The 23,259-nt window shown below is 48.2% G+C and overlaps 1 protein-coding gene across 1 annotated transcript in view; it reads left to right on the top strand.

The window, feature by feature from the left end:
• Positions 1–240: 240 nt before the first annotated feature.
• The window catches only part of LOC127045897 (tumor necrosis factor receptor superfamily member 16-like), a 49,568-nt gene continuing 26,549 nt past the window's right edge, over positions 241–23,259 (top strand). Inside the window, exon 1 of the mRNA XM_050942738.1 lies at positions 241–328. Within this exon, the coding sequence (XP_050798695.1) occupies positions 269–328 (60 nt within the window). The 5' untranslated portion in view covers positions 241–268. The remainder of the gene's footprint in view (positions 329–23,259) is intronic.

Below are 23,259 nucleotides of genomic sequence, written 5' to 3'. Positions count from 1 at the left end.
CACACACACACACACACACACACACACACACACACACACACACACACACACACACAACACTCTCTCTCTCTCTCTCTCTCTCTCCCTCCTCCCCGGACTGCTTGATGCGGCGGGGTTTCTCTTAACTTTGCATCAGCGCCCCCCCCCCGAACAACAGATCCGCTGGATCAAAGGACGATCCCCCCCCGCACGAGCCCTGTATTTGCTTATTAATTGCAAAAGAGGGCGAGGCGACCGGGACAGACGGACGGACGGTGGAGAAGCCGAGATGCAACTGACCAGGGCTCCTCTCTGCCTCCTGCTGCTCAGCCAGCTGTTCCCTGGCAAGGTGAGTGCCCGGCTCCTCGCCCCCCCGCCCGCTGACCAGTGAGACCCCAGGCAGTTGCCAGCCTGGAGAGGATCGTGTACTTTCCAGTATCAGGGCTTGGGGGTAGACACGGACCTGGCCAGTGGGAATCGAGCTGCAGCCTTTGGAATCCAGGTTTCACACACGCCCCCCCTTGCACGCCCACACACACCCACTCACCCCGCGTGCAAGGAAGGAGTGCCGTGAACACTAGAGGAAGGGGACGGGGATTTTTGCCTTCCCCTGCGAGTCCTCTGAAGCGCCCTACCCCCACCCCTTGCTTCAGAGAGGTCAAAGTTTCCCAGGTTCTCTGATCGGGGCAGTAACGGTGAGTAAAATCGGTTTGCATTTTAAGGGGGGGTGTGAGGATACGACCAGGCGCAGCCCCTGGATTTTGCGTGAAACTCCTTAGCCTCAGAGTCTGTGTCGGTTCGCACGGAGCGGAGTGGGTGCGTCCCACCCCTCCAGTCCTTTCATTTTGAAGTAGATCGAAGGGATTTTGCCACCGACCTCACTGGAGAAGGGGGAGAGGTTTGGGTCTGGGCTCGGCTGTCACTTACCTCCCCGCACACTTCAGCTAAACTCAAACTGCCCTGGTGTCTATGAGAGCAGAGTCAAGCTGCTTCACCAGAACCAGGACCAGAACCAGCCTTTTGTTTGCATCGGTGGCCTGTGGTTAGCTGTGTCTTGTTTTTGTACTGGACAATCTAGAGATCTCACAGGTGGGCAAGACACTGAGGCTGACTCTCCATCTCCCCGATGTAGATTCATTAACAGCTGCTTTGCTTTCCCCTCATTGGGACTGGGAGTGAGAGCAGAATCCAGCCCTGTGTGTGTGTGTGTGTGTGTGAGAGAGAGAGAGAGAGAGAGAGAGAGAGAAAAGCAATGCGAGTCCCTCATTCATTCTTTCCAGTAAATTTCATGTCAGGTTTAATGTGGAACACATTTTCCTGGTCTGGAATTAACATTTTTGTGCAGCCACTCTCTGTAATTATGCGGTCAGCCCATATAAAAGCTGCATTTATCCTCCTATATCCTGAGAAGGTAATTAACATTGCATGGCTTCATTTTTCTATTCTTATTAGTTGTGACTCGGGAGATTTTTCGTTTAGTTGAGGAGGGGCTGTTGCTGGGTGGGGACTGTGGGCTGCATAAAATAAATAAAATAATGGATGCAGTTTTAAACCATTCTTCGGGGAGAAACTGCTTGGTGCAGGAGTGACTGTGAAGTGGGGCTGGGGTTTTAGTTAGACTTCTCTTAGGGAACTCAAGTCCCTCAGGGAACTTGTGTTGTTTTTTTTTCAGATCAGTGCTCAGACTGGTTTCGGAAGGGCTGCTTTGATACACTTGGGGAAAACTCAGCAGAATCACATCTCTGTCCTACTGTATAGGCTGGGTGAGATTGGGATGAGAGGGTGTCAGTTGAGCCATTATTCAGTTCGTAGAAGGATGTAAATACTGGGCCAGTCAACAGGTTACACAGGGATGAATTTGGCCTGTTAATTTTTACCAACAGGTAGTGAGAGATTTTTCATTACATCAATCAATCAACCTATCCCCATACATCCTATCTATCTATCTATCTATCTATCTATCTATCTATCTATCTATCTATCTATCTATCTATCTATCTATCCCCATACATCCCATCTATCTATCCCCATACATCCCATCTATCTATCCCCATACATCCCATCTACCTATCTATCCCCATACATCCTATCTATCTATCTATCCCCATACATCCTATCTATCTATCCATCCCCATGTATCCTATCTATCTATCTATCTATCTATCTATCTATCTATCTATCCCCATACACCCAACTATCTACCTATCTATCCCCATACATCCCATCTATCTATCCCCATACATCCCATCTATCTATCTATCTATCCCCATACATCCCATCTACCTATCTATCCCCATACATCCCATCTATCTATCTATCCCCATACATCCTATCTATCTATCCATCCCCATATATCCTATCTATCTATCTATCTATCTATCTATCTATCTATCTATCTATCTATCTATCTATCTATCCCCATACACCTCATCTATCTATCCCCATACATCCCATCTATCTATCTATCTATCCCCTTACATCCCATGTATCTATCCCACACATCCCATCTATCTATCTATCCCCATACATCCCATCTATCTATCCCCATACATCCCATCTATCTATCTATCTATCTATCCCCATACATCCCATCTATCTATCCCCATACATCCCATCTATCTATCCCCATACATCCCATCTATCTATCTATCTATCCCCATACACACTATCTATCTATCTATCTATATATCCCCATACATCCTATCTATCTATCTATCTATCCCCATACATCCCATCTATCTATCCCCATACATCCCATCTATCTATCTATCTATCTATCCCCATACACCCTATCTATCTATCTATCTATCTATCTATCTATCTATCTATCTATCTATCTATCTATCCCCATACATCCCATCTATCTATCTATCTATCCCCATACATCCCATCTATCTATCTATCCCCATACATCCCATCTACCTATCTATCCCCATACATCCTATCTATCTATCCATCCCCATATATCCTATCTATCTATCTATCTATCTATCTATCTATCCCCATACATCCCATCTATCTATCCCCATACATCCCATCTATCTATCTATCTATCCCCATACACACTATCTATCTATCTATCTATATATCCCCATACATCCTATCTATCTATCTATCTATCCCCATACATCCCATCTATCTATCCCCATACATCCCATCTATCTATCTATCTATCTATCCCCATACACCCTATCTATCTATCTATCTATCTATCTATCTATCTATCTATCTATCTATCTATCTATCTATCTATCTATCTATCTATCTATCTATCTATCCCCATACATCCCATCTATCTATCTATCTATCCCCATACATCCCATCTATCTATCTATCCCCATACATCCCATCTACCTATCTATCCCCATACATCCTATCTATCTATCCATCCCCATATATCCTATCTATCTATCTATCTATCTATCTATCTATCCCCATACATCCCATCTATCTATCCCCATACATCCCATCTATCTATCTATCTATCCCCATACACACTATCTATCTATCTATCTATATATCCCCATACATCCTATCTATCTATCTATCTATCCCCATACATCCCATCTATCTATCCCCATACATCCCATCTATCTATCTATCTATCTATCCCCATACACCCTATCTATCTATCTATCTATCTATCTATCTATCTATCTATCTATCCCCATACATCCCATCTATCTATCTATCTATCCCCATACATCCCATCTATCTATCTATCCCCATACATCCCATCTACCTATCTATCCCCATACATCCTATCTATCTATCCATCCCCATATATCCTATCTATCTATCTATCTATCTATCTATCTATCCCCATACATCCCATCTATCTATCCCCATACATCCCATCTATCTATCTATCTATCCCTATATATCCCATCTACCTATCTATCCCCATACATCCTATCTATCTATCTATCCCCATACATCCTATCTATCTATCCATCCCCATATATCCTATCTATCTATCTACCTATCTATCTATCTATCTATCTATCCCCATACACCTCATCTATCTATCCCCATACATCCCATCTATCTATCTATCTATCCCCTTACATCCCATGTATCTATCCCCATACATCCCATCTATCTATCTATCTATCCCCTTACATCCCATGTATCTATCCCCACACATCCCATCTATCTATCTATCCCCATACATCCCATCTATCTATCTATCTATCCCCATACATCCCATCTATCTATCCCCATACATCCCATCTATCTATCTATCTATCCCCATACACACTATCTATCTATCTATATATCCCCATACATCCTATCTATCTATCTATCCCCATACATCCCATCTATCTATCCCCATACATCCCATCTATCTATCTATCTATCCCCATACACCTCATCTATCTATCTATCCTTTTCTTTCTTTCTTTCTTTCTTTCTTTCTTTCTTATCAATATTCTCTGACCTGTGTTATGCAAAGGCCAGAGATGATCATAGTGGTCTCTTGAAAACTGTGGGCCAAATTCTCTGCTGGTGTGAATGCTTCCTTGACTTGGGTGGCATTTGGCTGTTGACACCAGTGGAGAATTGGAGCCTATGACTCAAACTCCCAGTAGAGGCAATGGAAAGACTCCCCTCCCAAAGACTGTAATGGGAATTTGGGATCAGGCCCATACAGTCACTGGAGGTGTCACGGAGTTGCACACACTCATAAGACACCAAGCTTGTCCTGAGGACTTTACTAGGGGCCGGATGCCAGGAGTGGTGTTCCCAGCTTGGCTTGTCACTGGCCTCCAGTAAACCCAGTTTGATCCACACAGGAAAGCCTCAAGCCCAGCGGGGTGAGCTCAAAGGTTCTGCCAGTAACCACCTGGGGGGACTCTCGCCTGCAGTACACCAAGGGATTCTTTTTATAGCCCATCTTTGCCTGATGGTGGATCTCTTGCTGTCAATGTGGACAGAAAACAAATGAGCGAGTTTTGTGGGTGGAGGTAGGGTCAGGACTTTCCTCTTGCTTCTGTTTAAAAAGACCTCTCAAAGGTTCGGGTGAGCAGCAGGGACTCAAGGCAGGATGCAGGCAGGGGGCTTTATAAGAGCGCCCTGTAAAGCCCCACTTTGGAATGAGGTAAACCACCCGCACCTGGCTTACACCTTGGCAGTCTGGCCACAGAGTGGCGGGCACTTGCTGTCAGGCTCCCACCACTGGCAACAGCTGTTAGCATCCTGGCCTAAAGACTGGTGCAATGGGTAACACACACACACACACACACACACACACACTTTGTTATCATCACCAGAGTGCTGCACACTTTGTTGCTTCTATAGGCCTAGTGCACACCCCACGAGCTCCCGATGTGTCACCCTCCCATCCCTCTCTGTTTCGGGGACTCCCTGCCCACCCCTGCCATGCCAGGAGCTCTAGGGAACCCCATTTCTGCTCCTCCTCCCACACCAAGGTCCCTCATGTCAGGGGCTCTGTGTGCCCTCTTCCCTCATACCAGGGTCCCCCCATTCTCCCCAAGTCCTAACTGAGAGCAGAGCCCCATTCTGCTAGGTGCTGTAGGTGCACAGAGTGAGTGACAGGCCACGCCCCAAAAAGCACATGCCAGAGACCCATATCATCCAGCGACCCACCCCAACCCACACACACACACAGTGAAAGAGGGACCCAGATCCCAGCCAGCTGGCTGACAGTGCAGCTGGATTCTGCACTTCTCATGCAAGCAGAGGATGTGAAAATCTGGCCCTGTTGGTGAGTGCTGAGCCTGGAGCTTTTTGGAAAATGCGTCTCCTAAAACAGATGGCCTGGCCGTGCACATCAACACACACTGACGCAGGCACGCACACAGTCCGTGCGACACCACCACCGGCCTGGACAAACATAGCCTAGTTGCACAAAGAGCCTGACACAAACACACCCGTGCTGCTAGCAAAGAGGATAGTGGGCCAGGCCCAGGGCTGGTACAAATTGCAGAACTCCACTGAACAGAGCTAGGCCGATCGACACCTGCCGAGGGTCTGTACACACACGCAATGTGTATATACACACTCACAAAGCTCTGTACAAAGAAACACTGAGGTTGTTTTCAGGCTCCCAACAAAACGGCTCCTTTTCTGGGGAGATAATGATTTCCTGCCGCAGGCGTATGAGCTCACGGCCCGTCCCCCTCCGCACTTGTAAAAGCTTTGCTGCCCCATATAAAGAGTATATTTTCTTCTTTCTTGGCCTGTAATTTCTTTTTCAGAGGGTAAACGAAACTCAATCCTTGCAGTAGCCTGTAATTTGCCAGAGAGTCTGGGCAACCACCACTGTTTAATCCCTAATGTGATTTCCTTCGGCAGAGCATGACAATTTACACAACACACACACACACACACACACACGCACACACACACACATATGCATCCCACTCACACAAACACTGCCCCTCACACAATCGCATGCACAGGCACACATGACACCCCAGTCCGAACTCATATTTGTATTCCAGAACTCACTTCCTTTATTGCGGGGAGTGACATTTTCCTATTCATAGAATGTAGGACCCTCTGGAAGTAAGGCCTTGCGTATATCCTAAAATGGAATCAACACAGGAACATAGACGCCACCAGACTGGATCAGACCCGAGGTGCATAGTCCAATACCATGTCTCTGGCAGGAACCAGCACCGGACAGTTCAGAGGAAGGTGTAAGAACCCCACAGTAGCAGATGTGGGCCATCTGTCTCCCACATGAGGTCTCCTCCTGACCTCTAGTAATCAGAACCCTGAAGCAGGAGGAATCACACTGGACAGACCTCAGAGAAGGTCAGCAAGACCTGGCCTCATGCAGAAAGTTGAATGGCCTTGGAAGTCCAGGGGAGTCTTTCCATTGATTTCACTGATCTGTGGATCAGGCCCAATATGTCTAGCTTGGTTGACATGCGGGAGACATGCCAACTGGCTAGCAATATATCCAGGCTGCAAATCCAGAAGAGGGTTATTTAGGCGGATGTAGTGAGTATAGGAAGGGGGTGTGTGTGTGTACAATGGGATGAATTTAAGGCTGTCTTAAGCAGCACTTACTGACAATGAGTGCAGTTAGATTTCCAAGGGGAACTGAGGCAAGCCTGATTAACTGAGGTTTTTTTAAAGGAGAGGGCACATTGTTAGCATGGGAGGTGTAAGAGACCCATGCTGCACCAGGCTCCGAGGTAGATTGGCTCGATCTCTGACTTCTCTGCCACTGCAATTCTACCTTGCCGCTTCGATGCTGGTACCCACGCTGAAATGAAGATGGGGGAAGGATGCCGGGTGAAGTTTTGTACTGTCCGGACTGGAAATCCTAAAGCGGGAGAGAGCAGACTGGGTTCGGCAGAGTCCGAATAGGTACATGACGTCCATACAGAACCTTTCGTGCAATGTACACGCAGCGCTCCCGGAATGCAGCCACTTCTGAGGTGCAGGGCAAAGAGCTGGCTTTAGCTGAGGGAAACCTTTGCTCTGAGGGATGTAGCCCTGATTTTGTTAATATCCCTGCAGAGCGATGGAATGTCTCCCTCCAATAAATGATATGGAGCTCGCCTAGATGCCGGACAGTGGCTGTCTCTCTATGTCTGTTGCACAGCGCTCAGCACAATGGGGTATCGATCCTTGCTGGGGTCCTTGACAGCTGCCATAATATAATAATCGACCTCAGGAGGATGAGGTCTGGACCAGTGACTTTGAGGAAGAGGGGGTGAAAAGCAGGCTGGCTTTCTAGACTCAAGGAGAGAGGCATGGTCTGCTCTGAATCCCTTGTGTTAAACAGTCCTGGGCTGGGTTAAAATTAATATCTTACTAATACTTAGCCCTTTTATCTGGGGCTGTCAAAGTGAATGTATGCTCACGGCCCACCTGGGAGGCCGGTGGAAAGTGCTGTTCCCACTGCGTAGGGGAAACCGAGGCATGGAGTGTTTGAGCAGCCTAAGGCTGTAGCAGGTGTCTGTGGCTGAGCCAAGAATAGAAGCCAGGTGTTCTCTGACATAAGCCACCAGACAACACTGCCAGTAAAGAACACCCCACAAGCTCGCTCTCCTGCTGTTTCATTCTGCGGGCAGCGTAGTGAGTTGTGTTTATTACAGTGGTGGCTAGCAGGTCTCCCAAACCCTAGCCCAGTGTGCTAGCCACTGGACAGCACTGTTTCTCATGAGCCAGCCTCTCCATCCCCCACTTCCAGAGTCCTCTCCTACTGCTTGGTTCTGCAGCAGTTTCGGTCTGCAGACCAGTAGATCTCACATCTCATTCTCTGTGTCTACAGCAGGCCTTTTGGCCCTGTTTCCCACTGCTGCTCCCACCAGTTCAGCTCCACCAGGGGTGGTAACAGCGGGAAATTTGGGGAAAACAGAAAGCCTGGACTGTCCCGGTTAGTAATTTGCCCATTGATGTTGCTAGATTATCCGCTTATTAACACTTATGCTAGTGATGTGTGAATGCTAAAAGGGGGCAATGCCCCTAATGCGCAAACAGCCTCAAGTTGTACAATCTGGATTGAGATCTGGTTCTGAAACTTTCTGCAAATCTTGGGGCTGTCAGGATCCAGGCTGTGGGTTTTCCTTCAGTTTCTGGCTGTTAGCCAATACCTATGTTAGGCATAGTATACACACTGATAGCTATTAGAGGCATGCTATTAATATATCATATATGATTTATCTAAGTGTTGAGAAGCTATGTTACCTGAATGCATTATGTTCCTTCACCACAGTTCTGTTCACCCATGTCAGGTATTCACAACACTTTGCAAAAATCAAGTCCGAAAATAGGAAATTTGGCACAAAACATGAATGTTCTGCCCCAGTACAAGCTGCTTCCTGGAAGGAGGGGGTCTGTGTGTTTCCTTTTCATATCATGCGGCTTTGTCTTTGGACAGTCAGTGTGGCTAAATTCCGTTATTTGTTCTCTTGAGCATTTTTAGGAACGAACTGCGCATGGCCAACAATTGGTGACACCTTTGAGTCAGTAGGAGCTAGGCAAGATGATCACTGGACAGCGACATAGCAGAGCTGGGGGCTTTGCCTGGCTCTGCCACTGATGTGTTTTTGACCCTGGGCAAGTCACTTCTCCTTCTACCCTCTGGCTTGTTTATTTAGTCTGCAAGCCCCTTGGAGCATGGCATGGACAAGGAGCCTCCAGTAAGGGGCGTGGTCTCCAAGCACTGCTGTAGGAATACGTAATAAACGTGTGCTGGGTATTGATGGCCTCCTGGCTTCGTTATTCCCGGAACACCCCAAACCTGAGCGTTAATCACTTTTGGGCAGCAAAAACGAGAGGGGTTGGAGTTGTATACCGCTCTGAAAGAGCCTGCTGCTCGTTCCACAGCTGTTCTAGCCTGTTCGGAGCAGGTTTTTATTCTGTCCTTGGTCACCACAATACCTAGGGCTTAGGGGGCACGGGAAAGTCAAGTCAGAGTAGCTGTGAAAAAAGCACACTCCTGAGTGCCAGACGTATGCCGACCTCTCCTCCAGCCTAGACGCAGCTGTATGGATCCGGTCGACAAAGAAACCCCTTCTGTTGGGCTGCGTCTACACTACAGAGGGTGAGGCCAGCCTGGTGAGACCAACACAGTGTAGACACGCCCCGAGGATAAGCGATGTGACCGGGAGGTCGTATTCTCTCTCCTCTCCTTGCAGCAGCAGAGTGTTCTGGAGGACTGGATGGGGAGTTCATTGAGAAGCGTAGGGATGTGGGGGGGCTGCTGTGAATGGAGCACCCAGGTGGGTGTGAATAGCATAGGAGTGGGGGGGGGTGCTGTCAGTGGAACAGCCCATCTAACCGGTTGGGCAGGATTGACTGGGGTGGGTGGAGGTGCTACTCCTGGAAGATCCTTATAACAGATTGGATGAGACTGGCGGGTGGGAGGTGTGCGCTATTTATGGCTCAGGCATGTTACCGGCGTAGTGTGGACGGCTGCGGGGGTGCTTACCGGGCTTAGCCGCTTGGGTGTGAGGCTGTGAGCAGTGGAGGGACAAGGTATTAGCAGTGGAACAGGCAAATAGCAAGTTGAGTGCGACTGGCATGGGGAGGGGGGCGCCAGCCATGTAACAGGTCGGGTGGGAATAGCATGTACCTGGGCGGTTCTGCTGGGGGTCCCCTCTCTTTGCCGGTCGAACCCTTCTTGTTACTCGGCTGTTCCTCTGAGAGAAGCTTCCCCACTCCGCTATTCTTGCGCCTGCCAATCACACCTGTTGGGGGCCTGCTAAGAAAGAAAGAGCCATGGGAAAGGGTGGGGACCATGAGCGCTCACAGGGGCTGTGCAATACTCTGTGCGTGCACCTGGAGATCAGGAACGTGTGATGTGCGCGCACGCATCGAGATCTGGAACACTCAGTATGGGCATGCCTGGCGATCAGGAATGGTCGGGCGTGTGCGTGTGGAGATCAGGAAACCTAGGTGAGCGTGCATGGAAATCAGGAACACTTGGTACGAGCACGTGCATGGAGATTGGGAATGCTCAGGGCGTGTGCGCGTGGAGGTCGGGAACGCTCGGGGCGCGTGCGCTCGTGGAGGTCAGGAACGTTCATGGCATGTGCGCATGGAGATCAGGAATGCTCGGGGCATGTGCGTGTGGAGGTCGGGAACTCTCAGGGCGTGTGCACGTGGAAATCGGGAACACTTGGAGCGTGTGTGCATGGAGGTCAGGAACGCTCGGGGCGTGTGCGCGTGGACGTCAGGACAGGAACACTTGGTACGAGCCTGTGCGTGGAGATCAGGAATGTGAGATCAGGAACACCAGTGACAATTTTCACAATTCCTTTTCAGGATATTTTCCACTTGCTAAATGTTCCCCCCGCCCCCATGTTAACCGTTTCTTTTTTCCTACCCGCCATATGTAAACGCCAAAATCTTGCATATTCAAATGTGGGCGCTGAGCTGGGTCCAAACCAAGGGCCAGATCCTCAGCTGGGGCCAACCAGCTCAGCTCCGTCAGTGCTGCGCCTGTGTACACCAGGCCACAATACGGGCCACTTGTTTTGGATTTCAAAATTTTGCTGTGAGATGCCCCACGTTTGCTTGGAAATGGGGCTGATTTGAAATGAACAGCATTGAGTGAACATCACTGGAATTTCACAGGGCAGTTTCGTCTGGATCTTGACCATTTCTGCCCTTAATCACAGCAACAGGAGGGAAATCTCCAGTGCTCAGCTTTGCAGAGTTCATGGGGAATAGCTCTGAGAACAGCTTTTCCTCCAGCCCCTTTTGGTCTCGCTTAGGCAAACATTTACGCACAAGCTTCACTTGAAGGCCAGGAGGAGCTTGCCGTCGGTGGGACTGTTCCCCTGCCTTAACGTTAGCAGGCCGCACAGAGGTGTTGGGGGGACCTAGGGTGAAATTGGAAACTGACCCCTCCCCTCCCCAAAATAAAAACCCGACCAATCAGAAGGTAGGGGTTGCAAACAAGCCAACCCTAGCCTCATTCTGCATAGGCAGTTCTGGCTCCCTGCTCCAGGCACTGTGACCTGGTGCATGGGGTCACATTGCCACTCAGGTTTGGCCCAGCTGCCCCGTCAGGATGGGAGGGCAGCTGAGCCAAACCCAAGCAGTGCTGTAACCCTGGGTGTCGCTCTGCGTGGGGACCCTCTCAAATAGGAGGTAGGGGGGCTGGGGCCAGCTGTCCCGCTTTGTTGGGCGGCCCTGAGGCATGTGCAGAAATTGTTTGCAAGATTGGAGTCTTAGCCAGTATCCAAAATCCAGACTCTTTCACTGGGATGCTACAGGCCGGGTTTGGAACAGATTGTTCAAGTACTCAGCCCCCACAATCAGGGTCAGATGTTCATAGGCGCAGGGCCCCTAAGGAGCCCAGCTCTTTGTAAAGCCAGCTGAGGAGCGAGGGTTTGGAAGAGGAGTTGTGGGGCAAACGCCCTCCCTAGTTTGAAGAGGGAGGTTGAAAAATGTATGAGCGAGACGATACCATGGAGTGGCCGGCACTAGCAGGGGGCTGGACTCAATGACCCAGAAGGTCCGTTCCAGGTCTGTGTTCCAAGGAAAATCTGTTCCTTGTTCTCCAGCTGCACATAGAAACACCCGGGAAAGACTTAAATAGACAAGGCCTCAGTGTAAGAAACAAGTAGTGAGCTGGGGGGGATCCTCTGTCTGCTATATCCATCACAGGGATGTAAAAAAACAAAGGGCCCAAGGCCAGCAATTAGAAACAAAGCCCCGCAGCAGTGCCAGGCTGTATAAATGATTAATATAATTCCCACTTTATGCGAATGCTCATTTTGCAGAACACCTCTGCCCACGCCATTGCTGAGGGGGGTTAACTCACCAAATGAGACAATCTCTTGCTTCAACTGCTGTTCTATTTATTTCAAATCCTCCTCGTGCTTAACACTTTTTCTCAGCTCAGGAAAAGCTGCAGGGGCTGGCAAGGAGGTTTTAAAAAAAATTACAAGCGCCGCCTCTTTAAGAGAGACTGGGGTGCGGTGGTGGTGGTGATGGGGGGTGTTCAGCTTTAAAGAGACAGCACCCAGGTCACCAAGGGGCCAAGGCCTCAGTTGGTGTAAATGGTCATAACTTGCGTTGACTTCAATGCAGCTGGGCTGATTTACATCCGCTGCAGCTGCGGCCTGAGGAGTTCAAGCCCCCGCAGGTCTTGCATCTCTATTCTGTTAGGCACATGTCCTGCTGATCGGCCCCATCTGTTCAGGTCTGCAGCGGGTGGCAGAGGGTTGCATTAACCAGGAGTTCGAGTGCAACACAGAGAATTCAAGAGACTCTAATCCCAGCCCTGACCTCCAGCCAGAGTCACTTGATCTCCTTGTGCCTCATCCAGTCTAGCTAGAAAATTGAGTCAATCCGAAAAGCAGAGCTTTACTCAGGACCAGATGCCGCTTCAGAACAGAGGTTCTTTGGGTCCATAGATGCCAAGGCCTGCAGTTGTATCCACATCTAGCTGGGATCTGGTCAGGTCTCCTCAATTAAGCCGGGCTGGTACTCAAAGGGGAGACCTGTAGGGAAAACCCAGACTGCTGTGGCAAGTGGGGTGAAAGATTGAGTAGGTGGTGCTGGTCCCTCTAGGGCTGTGCCGATCTCCCTTTGATGTTTATCTGGCCCCCATTGCTGTGAGGTTTAACTGATGGCCATATTTGGGGTCGGGAAGGAATTTTCCTCCAGGGCAGATTGGCAGAGGCCCTGGAGGTTTTTCGCCTTCCTCTGCAGCTTGGGGCACGGGTCACTTGCAGGATGATTCTCTGCACCTTGAGGTCTTTAAACCACGATTTGAGGACTTCAATAACTCAGACATAGTTTAGGGGTTTGTTGCAGGGGTGGGTGGGTGAGATTCTGTGGCCTGCATTGTGCAGGAGGTCAGGCTAGATGATCATAATGGTCCCTTCTGACCTTAAAGTCTATGAATCTAATAGCTGGGCACTTCACAATTGTTAATGTATTTAACCCCACAGTGCCCCCTGTGGGGCCAGACGGGACTATTAACCCCATTGTAAAGATGAGCTGAGAGACACAGCGGCTAAGTGACTTGCCCAAGGTCACACTGGAAATCTGTGGCAGAGCTGGGAAATGACCCCATGTCTCAGGTTAGCGCCCCTAGCCACTGAGCCATGCTTGCTGCTTCTTCCATTTGAAAGCTGAATTGTAAAACAGAGCCGCTTCTTAGGTACCACTTAGTGCTCCATCGCACTCCGCAGTGGAGGAGGACCAGCAGGCAAAGAGTTAACCGAAAATCTGAACACCTGGATGTAACCAGAAGGGCCTTTGTAAACAGGAGGGGCAGTTAGATGTTGGGGGCTCTGTTGCTGTAATAGGGCTGCCTTCTGTTTGAACATTCCCAAACACATGGATGCTGACAAATTTATATTAAAGTAAATCCACTGCCCTCTGGATTCTCTCCCTTGGAAAGCCCAGCCCAGCCCTCCTCCCTCTCCTTTCTTGCTTTATTTAGGCACTGTGCCTTTAAGATGGTCTTATGATAATTAACTGTCTCCAGATGCATGGTGCCAATTAATTTCTTTGTTCTTGGATTCAGAGGAAAAATATTTAAAGGCCCGGCGCCTCTTGAAAGATGCAGCCAGCCGAGTTTCTGTAGCAAATATGGATCAAGTCATTGTAATATGATCCTCCCATAAGAAAGGGGGTGGGGGAGGGCAGAGGAGAAAGGTTTTGGCTTAATTAGAACAGGCTTTGACTCCGAGAGGGGAAACAGCCAGTGTTGCACCACTCAGAACAGTGTAGTTTTGTCCCCTCAGCTGGGATCTATCCAGCCGTGGAGTCTCACTTTGTGCCCACCTTCCTGGTTCTTAGCCGAGCTCCTTTTTGGGGAAGGAAAGAGGTCCGTTTTAGAGACAGTTACTGTTTCTAGGCAATTCACATGCCCATACTCTGACTGCTGTTAATATAGACCAGGAGTAGGCAACCTATGGCACGTGTGCAGAAGGTGGTGCGCGAGCTTATTTCCAGTGGCACTTGCCCTGCCCGGGTCCTGGCCTCTGCTCCAGGGGGCTCTTCATTTTAATTTAATTTTAAATGAAGCTTCTTAAACATTTTAAAAACCTTATTTACTTTACATACAACAATAGTTTAGTTGTATATCATAGACTTTTAGAAAGAGACCTTCTAAGAACGTTAACGTGTATTACTGGCACACGAAACCTTAAATTAGAGTGAATAAATGAAGACTCAGCACACCACTTCTGAAGGGTTACCGACCCCTGATATAGATGCTTCAGGGGGGAGCTGTGGGGTGGAGGAAGAACAAGGGTGTCATTTAGCCCTTCTGAACTGTAATGGGAGAGGTGAGTCTTCTGCAGGGGGATGGGGACACAGAGGGGTTGCTGAGGGCCAGGGAATATCTCTCTTTAAAGCTCCCTAGTTTGTCCCTTCTGCATTTGAGGAGTTTCCTTTTCATCCTGCAGTTATGTTCAGACAACCCCTGCAAAGGTAGGCATGTTTACACACTCACCAACGTGTATGCAGACAGTGCTCCATATGCACAGATAGCTCAGTGGTTTGAGCATTGGTCTGCTGAAACCCAGGGTTGTGAGTTCAATCCTTGAGGAGGCCACTTAGGGATCTGGGGCAAAATCAGGGGCTGGACTTGGTGACCTTTCAGGGGCCCTTCTAGTTCTATGAGATAGGTATATCTCAAGTTATTATTTGTGTGTGCAATGCTGCCAGCCTTGAGCAGCTACAGATCAGGAATCTGCCCTTTCCCCCCTAATCCTGAAACTGGTTTAAAAATCATGAGATTTAAAACAATAATAAAGTGGTTTCTTTTTCTTTGCCTTCTAGTTTCTGAGCCTTCAGAATCATGCTTGGGTCACATTTTCCAGCTTTTCTCTGTGACATGAGAGCCAGAAAAAATACTTTTTTTCTCTATTGAATGACTATTGCAAATCTTATCATATTCTTGGAGCACAGCGACACCAGCTTAGCACCCTGAATTTCACCACAAGGCTTGTGATAAAGTCATGAGAGTTGACTAGATTCACGCACACTCAGCTTCTCATGAAGACAAGTGCACACGCAGAGAGGGAGCTACAGACGCACACAGATGCTTATAGGCATGGAACGTGTGTACACACCTGCCTGCAGGTCCGCCAGGCGAAATAAATCAGGGAGTGTTATTTACTCCTTCTCATAACACAAGAACTAGGGGTCTCCTAATGAAATTAATAGGCAGCAGATTTAAAACAAACAAAAGGAAGTATTTCTTCACACAGCTCACAGTCAGCCTGTGGAACTCTTTGCCAGAGGATGTTGTGAAGGCCAAGACTATAACAGGGTTCAAAAAGGAACTAGATAAATTCATGGAAGATAGGTTCTCCGTAGCCTCTGTTTCCCAGAAACTGGGAATGAGTGACAGGGATGGATCACTTGATGATTACCTGTTTTATTCATTCCCTCTAAAGCAGCTGGCATTGGCCACAGTTGGAAGACAGGATACTGGGCTAGGTGGACCTTTGATCTGACCCAGTGTGGCCGTTCTTATGTTCCCACACCCCTCAAGCCAGAGTGATTTTTTTTTTTAAGTGAAAATGTGAAATCGAGAAAGAACGAAAAGCCCCAGGAGGGAGCACGGGCATTTCTCCTGTGTAACATGCTGCCTCATCTTTGCTTCAAGCAAGCATAGAATCATAGAATATCAGGGCTGGAAGGGACCTCAGGAGGTCCTCTAGTCCAACCCCCTGCTCAAAGCAGGACCAACACCAACTAAATCATCCCAGTCAGGGCTTTGTCAAGCCAGGCCTTAAAAACCTCTAAGGAAGGAGACAGGCAGTCTCCTTAGAAATGGACAGGCCCGGTACACAGATGGCACTCCCAGTGGTCACATGGCTACACCTACAGACACAGTTGCTCCAATTCTGCAGTGGTGGGAATCAGATAAGTACCTAGATAAATCATCCCCCCCCCGCCGCCATCGCCCGGCCATACAGACACACAAGCAGAGGCAGGTCCATACGGGCAGGGGAAGAAACTCTTAGTAGTGAGCCGCAATGCAGCAGAGATTACCCCGTTCGTCACCCCACGAGTGGATATGGCCCAGGCGTCCCCTTCTCTCATCACCTCCCCTGCATTGAGGACTGTGAGGTGAGAGAAGAAAAGAGGAGGGAGGCAAGGCACCGAGGATGAAGGAGTGTGGCTGAGAGAGGGAGAGGGAAAAGAGTGGAAGATGGAGGGAGAGAGACAAGTGAGGCTGGGTCCAAGGCCGGGGCAGGAGCTATCGCAGCCATGGGTGAATGTCAGGCGACCTACTACAGGCCGCTGTGCTTGGTACGTTGCCTGGAGACCGGCTCTGCTGGCTCCTGACCTGAAGAGCTCACCATCGAAAGAAACAAGTGATCTTCAAAGAGCGGGGGAAGAAGGAAACACCAAAATATACACAACTTTTAAAGCACATTCATCCCCCTCCAAACCTTGAGCCACCTCTGGCCAATGTCTTGTAGGCGTCACCGCAGAGGTGATCTTGCAGAGAAGGAGACGGGAGCAGCTTTATGGCCCAGTTCAGGGAGGGCGTGAGGCTTAGAGGGTTGTGGAAGAAGTTGTCGAGCAGAGGGTGGCTGAGGTGTCGAGCAGGTGAGAGATGGCACAGCAGAAAGGGTGGGGAGCCCAGCAACGAGAGAGGAGAGTGAGCAGATAGGAAGAGAGGACGGATGTCGCTGTGGTTAGGGCAGTACCTGAGCACTTAGGAGACCTGGGTTAACATCTCTGTTCTGCTACAACCTCCCTGTTCAGCCTCCCTTGTGCCTCAGGGTCCACGTAAAACGACGATCGCAGCATGGCACTAGCTCACTGAGGTGGTGAGACTAAATACATCTGAGATCATGAGGCTCAGATACTATGGTGATGGGAGACAGATATGTGCAAAGAAGGAAGGTGCGGTGCCATGAAAGGCCTTTAAAACAAAGGCAAGCTGCGAGGACGTGCTCCTATGCAGTGCGTGCTCTGGGCATTCCCAACAATCTGCCTGGGGCGGGAGAGAGATCAGAGGAGAGCTACAAGAATGGCTGGAAGTCTGCAGTGTGAGAGGAAACCCAAAAAGGAGGTCAAGAAGTGACTTGATCACAACCTTTAAGTTCCGATGCCACATAACTATATTTGATACTAAAAGGCTCTTTAATCGAGCAGATGAAAACAGGACGAACGAGGACCAAGGGCTGCAAGTTGAAGTCAACTTTCCAAGTGGCAGTAGGTTGGTAACAGGGAGGGTGATCCACAATTGGCAGGGATCACTGAGCAACGTGGTGGATTCACCATCACTGGAAGCATTTAAACCATGACTTGGCCATCCTCCCAAAAGATACACTGTAGTTCATCCACAGGTTGCTGGGCTTGATGCAGAAAATGTGGTGGAATTCTCCAACCTGTGTCTTCAAGTTACCCAGGTTATCTAGGGAGGTGGTGGAGTCTCCATCCCTAGAGATTTTTAAGGCCCAGCTTGACAAAGCCCTGGCTGAGATGATTTAGTTGATGTTGGTCCTGCTTTGAGCAGGGGGTTGGACTAGACGACCTCCTGAGGTCTCTTCCAGCCCTAATCTAGACGACCACCCGTGTTTCCTGCATCAAGCCCAGACCCCTGTGCCTGATCTAGAGCTTGTCCAACCCTTCTGGCCTTGAAAATCCATGAATAAAACTGAACTGCCCTGTACGCCCTTCTCTCCGGGTCAGCGAGGAACCCATTGACATGCTAGTGTGTTAGGTGCAAGCAACCCATATACCTACCCCCGTCGATGGCTGGAGAGACCCCATCTGAAGGGCTGTTCATCCAGCATGTTTCCCCACATTACTGTCCCTTTCCAATACCTGGAATAAACACCGGCTCTGTCCGAGGGGAGAAGGGAGCGCTGAATGACATTTAGACTCTCATTAGCTAAGGCAAGCGGGAAAGGCTTTAACATGGGAACTGAAGGGAGGAAGTGACTGAAGGACACACTTACTTAGGGAAGGGAATCACAGCGTTCATATCATTCCATATAGGATCCCAGTCCCCCCCCCCAAAATGCTTTAAATCGTTCCCCCTTGGTTGAAATACTCCCTCGGGACCTTATAAACTACATTTCTGTCCTGACAGCTTCGGCCATGTCTGCATGACCATTTATGTCGGCAAGATTTTTATCACTCGCTGGGTGTTTTATTCACACCTCTGAGCGACAGAAGTTTTGCCGGCCTGAATGCTTGTGTGCACAGCGCTCTGTTGGAGGGAGACACCCTCCTGCCATGCTCGTTGAGCTGGTTTTATGATGTCAACAGAAGAGCTCTTGCCAGCTACGCAAGGGATCTTACAGTGGCATGGCTGGATTGGTAAAGCTGTGCCAGCTTGTTAGTGTAGACGTGGCCTGAGGGTGATATTTGTCTGGATGCTGATCCGTCAAATGGAACTTGACATTAAGGTGGTATGTGGGTGCACTTCCCAAACACAGTTTGTCAGTTAAGCACTGGCAGTGTGGGGTGGGCACCAGAGTACAGTTGTGGTTTATATGAGGTCCTGCATAAACTGTGGCTGTTGCTTTACACTAGGAGATGTTTGTGGGGCGGGGGGCAGTCGGCCTGTGGATTTGAAAAGGGTCATAGACAGGGGTTTAGGGCCTGAGGTGAAATCTGCATCTAACAACAAGGAAGGGAGAAAATCGCTTAGTCGTGTGATCCTGTCCCCTCCATTCCTCCTTCTCCATCCACTCCTTTTGCAAGGATCTGTGAGGGCCAGGCCGTGGGCAGCCGGCGGGCACCAATCAGTTATCATTTACAGTCAGGAGGCGACTAGCAGAGTCAGGGATAAACGGGGGCCAGGAACCAGAGTCTTAAATCCACCGCAAGGCAAGGCCTGGAGCAGAAACAAGCGGGCAGTGTCTGCATCATTGCTCAGACAGCTCCTCATGCTGGCTTCCTGGTTTATATACTGGTATGAGCCAATCAATGGGCTGTGAGGGGCCACCAATCAGGCCCTGCTGGACCATACTTCCGGCAGTGTCTAGCTTCCACAGCCTCCCAGCAGAACCCCCCCCCCCCCCCCCAGCACCCTGAGTTTCTGATGGTGAGGCAGAAGCATTGATGGCCAGACCCACTGGAGTCCCATGTTCTAATCCTCCAGGGTCTCTGCACCTTTTTATGCCCAGGCTAAATTTGGACTCTACAGATCACCACCACTCCTATGGTGGGAGGAGACCCCCTCTGCCTCCTGTCTGTAAAGCTGTGGGACAAGTTAGCTGAGCGAGCAAGGGGCTATTTGCCTGCCAGCCCCCAGCTTGCCCTCCCAGCTCTAGTGTTGGGACCACAAGGTGGGCTGTGCCTGTAAAGCGAGACCTCTTTTTCAGTCAAGCAAGGATGGTGGCAAGCGGCCTCCCCTGCATCTAGCCTCTACACTGGGTCGGTTTGCAAGCTGGACAGCGTGACCAGCTCTGCTCTAAAATTCCTGCAGCCACCTGTGGGCAAACAGTGTCAGAAACACTGGTAACACACAATAGACTTCTGTGTGGGCAGCGTTTTCAAACAGGTGTGATTTACGGTCCCCCAAGGGTTCTTCAGGAGTCTGAATCATCTGGAAAATCTTTCGGTTTTAACTTAGGGAGCCATTAGGCCAAACACCGTGACCAGGCCTGTCTCTTAACAACAGAAGTTTCTATAATCACCACAGTGCCATGAGAGCAGCTTTCACTGCACAGTCACTACCTGTAATATCAGCAGCATCAGAGAGACTGTGCTCATCAGCATAGCTTGCCACAGCACGTTGAATGAGGCCAAGGCTAGAGCTGTGCAAAGAACTAGATTTTTGGTTTGCTGGCTGTAATAACCTAGTCCCAGATTTGGACCTTAGCGTCCAAATATGGGGGTTAGCATGAAAACCTCCAAGCTTAGTTACCTGCTTGGACCTGGTACCTGCTGCCACCACCCAAAAAAATTAGAGTGTTTTGGGGCACTCTGGTCCCTCTGAAAAACCTTCCCTGGGGACCCCAAGACCCAAATCCCTTGAGTCTCACAACAAAGGGAAATAATCCTTTTTCCCTTCCCCCCTCCAGGTGCTCCTGGAGAGATACACAGACACAAGCTCTGTGAAACTACATAGAGAGACTCCCCCTCTCTGTTCCCAATCCTGAAAACAAAAAGTACTTTCCTATTCCCCCAGAGGGAATGCAAAATCAGGCTAGCAATCCAACACACAGATCTCCCCTTGACTTCTTCCTCCCACCAATTCCCTGGTGAGTACAGACTCAATTTCCCTGAAGTAAAGAAAAACTCCAACAGGTCTTAAAAGAAAGCTTTATATAAAAAGAAAGAAAAATACATCCAAATGTCTCTCTGTATTAAGATGATACAATACAGGGTCAATTGCTTAACAGAATATTGAATAAACAGCCTTATTCAAAAAGAATACAAATCAAAGCACTCCAGCACTTATATTCATGCAAATACCAAAGAAAAGAAACCATAGAACTTACTATCTGATCTCTTTGTCCTTACACTTAGAAACAGAAGATTAGAAAGTAGAACTACTTCTCCAAAGCTCAGAGAAAGCAGGCAGACGACAAAAGACTCAGACCCTAAATTCCCTCCACCCAAAGTTGAAAAAATCCGGTTTCCTGATTGGTCCTCTGGTCAGGTGCTTCAGGTGAAAGAGACATTAACCCTTAGCTATCTGTTTATGACACTGGCAATTACTGTAAAATCAGGGATGAGGGTGAGGAATCATTTTAGATCCATCCAAAACACATTTTTTAAAAAACGTTCAGTGACCTGAAAAGTTAAAAAAAAAATCATTTTGGGTTGAATGAAACATTTTGTTTGACTGGAAATGAAATATTTTGTTTCGTTTTTTAACTTTTTTAAAAAAGGTTTTTACATACTCTTTTTAATAACATCGAAGTGAATTTCAAAATGAAGGGTCATTTTGAATCAAGAAATCAAAATATTTCCATTTTTTCAGAATTATTTTAGTGGATTTTTTTTAATAAAACAATTTGGCAAATGTGCCACAAATCTGTGAAATGTTTCCATCAACCTAAACAGCCATTTTTGATGAAAAACAGTTTGGGCTGAAAAATTATGCCTAGCTCTAGGGTGTTGCATGTGATCATGCTTGGAAGAGTGTAACAATTGTGATGCAAAGCACATAAGAACATGAGAACGGCCATACTGAATTAGACAAATGCTCCATCTAGCCCAGTGTCATGCTTGTGCCAGATGCTTCAGAGTGAATGAACAAAACAGTGAAATTTTGAGTGATCCATCCCCATTGTCCAGTCCCAGATTCTGACAGTTGGAGGTTTTAGGGATATCCAGAGCATGGGGCTGCATCCCCGACCATCTTGGCTAACAGCCATTGATGGACCTAACCTGCATGAATTTATCTAATTTGGTTTTGAAACCAGTTATAATTTTGGCTTTCACAACATACCACGGCAGCAAGTGCCACAGGGTGACTGTGTTGTGTGAAGAAGCACTTCCTTTTGTTTGTTTTAAAACTGCTGCCTATTAATTTCATTGGGTGACCCCTTAGTTCTTGTGTTATGAGAAGGGGTAAATAATACTTCCCTAGTCACTTTCTCCACTCCAATCATGATTATATAGACCTCTGTCATACCCCCATTAGCTTTCTCTTTTCTTAGCTGAACAGTCTCAGTCTTTTAATCTCTCTGTGTATGGAAGCTGTCCCATACCCCTAATCATTTTCATTCCCATTGTGTAATGGGAGCAGAGTTAGGGTTACCAGGGTGTTGCTGGACTTTTAAGGGTACCCTTAATATCCTTTGGTTTTTTTAAATATTATAGGTAATCCACATGGCTGAAGTTTGGCAAAGTTGTAAGAAACTGTAAACAGGATCTTAACTGCCAGCTCCACCTATAATTCAGACAGTGTATGTGTGTCTATACAAATGCATCTTAACTCTGCCCCCTTGGAGATGGCAGTAAGTCCCTGGGATTACCTGCATGTACTGATCTGCAGTCACTGAGTGAGGTGTAGCTGTACTGAATGGTGGAGGCATTAGCTGGTGCACCTAGGAAGAGGTCTGATTGTGGTATAAGGGAACTGGATGGCTGTGCTCCTCTGGGTGTGTGCGTGTGAGCCTTTCTCTGCAACCCCTGTGCATATGATCAAAGGAAAGAGGTACCTGTGTACCTTGTGAGATCCAGTATGCCTCATTTCCACGCTGAATGTGCATGCACAGATATGAGTGCTGTGTATACGGGCCAGAGGGTACTTTTGGTGCTGACTCCCAAGCTAACTATGTCTCTGACTCATTTCCCCACCTGGTTTCACCCATTGTTTGTTGTATCCTTTGCTCTTTGCACAGCCAAGAAACTAGGCAGAAACGACTTTGGCACATTTGGTTCCCATTCTGTGTTAACGAAATATACAAGTCAGTGCAAGGCCTAGCTGCTGGAGCTGGGTGAATAACGGATTTTTGGTTCTCTGGCAAGTCCAAAAAATCAGGTGGAAAGAATTCAGATCAAACCAAAACTGATCTTTATTTTTTGGAAATTTTCAGCACACTGGGAAACTAGGAAAACATTTCGTTTTGAGTCAAAAGAAATGTTTTGTTTCCATTTCAAGCATCTTGACATTTGTGACTGTTTAGTAAATAAAGGAAATTTTGAAACAAAAAGTCGTTTTGAACTGAAAAAAATTGAAACGTTTTGAATTTTTAAAGATTTTCTTTTAACCACCACAATTTGTCGAAGATCAAATTTGCCAAACGTTTCAGTGTGGCTGATTCTGCATTTTTCACCCCCAAAATAGTTTTGTGTGAGAAATTTCCCCAAGCTCTACTAGCTGCTTACACAGTTATGCTCTGATCGGTAGCTAAAACACAGAACACAGTGAGCACCAGTCAGTGCTCT

The sequence above is a fragment of the Gopherus flavomarginatus genome, chromosome 2, assembly GCF_025201925.1.
Source record: "Gopherus flavomarginatus isolate rGopFla2 chromosome 2, rGopFla2.mat.asm, whole genome shotgun sequence".
Lineage (NCBI taxonomy): Eukaryota > Metazoa > Chordata > Testudines > Testudinidae > Gopherus > Gopherus flavomarginatus.
Note: the sequence above shows the minus strand (reverse complement) of the source record. Positions and strands in the feature narration are given on the sequence as shown.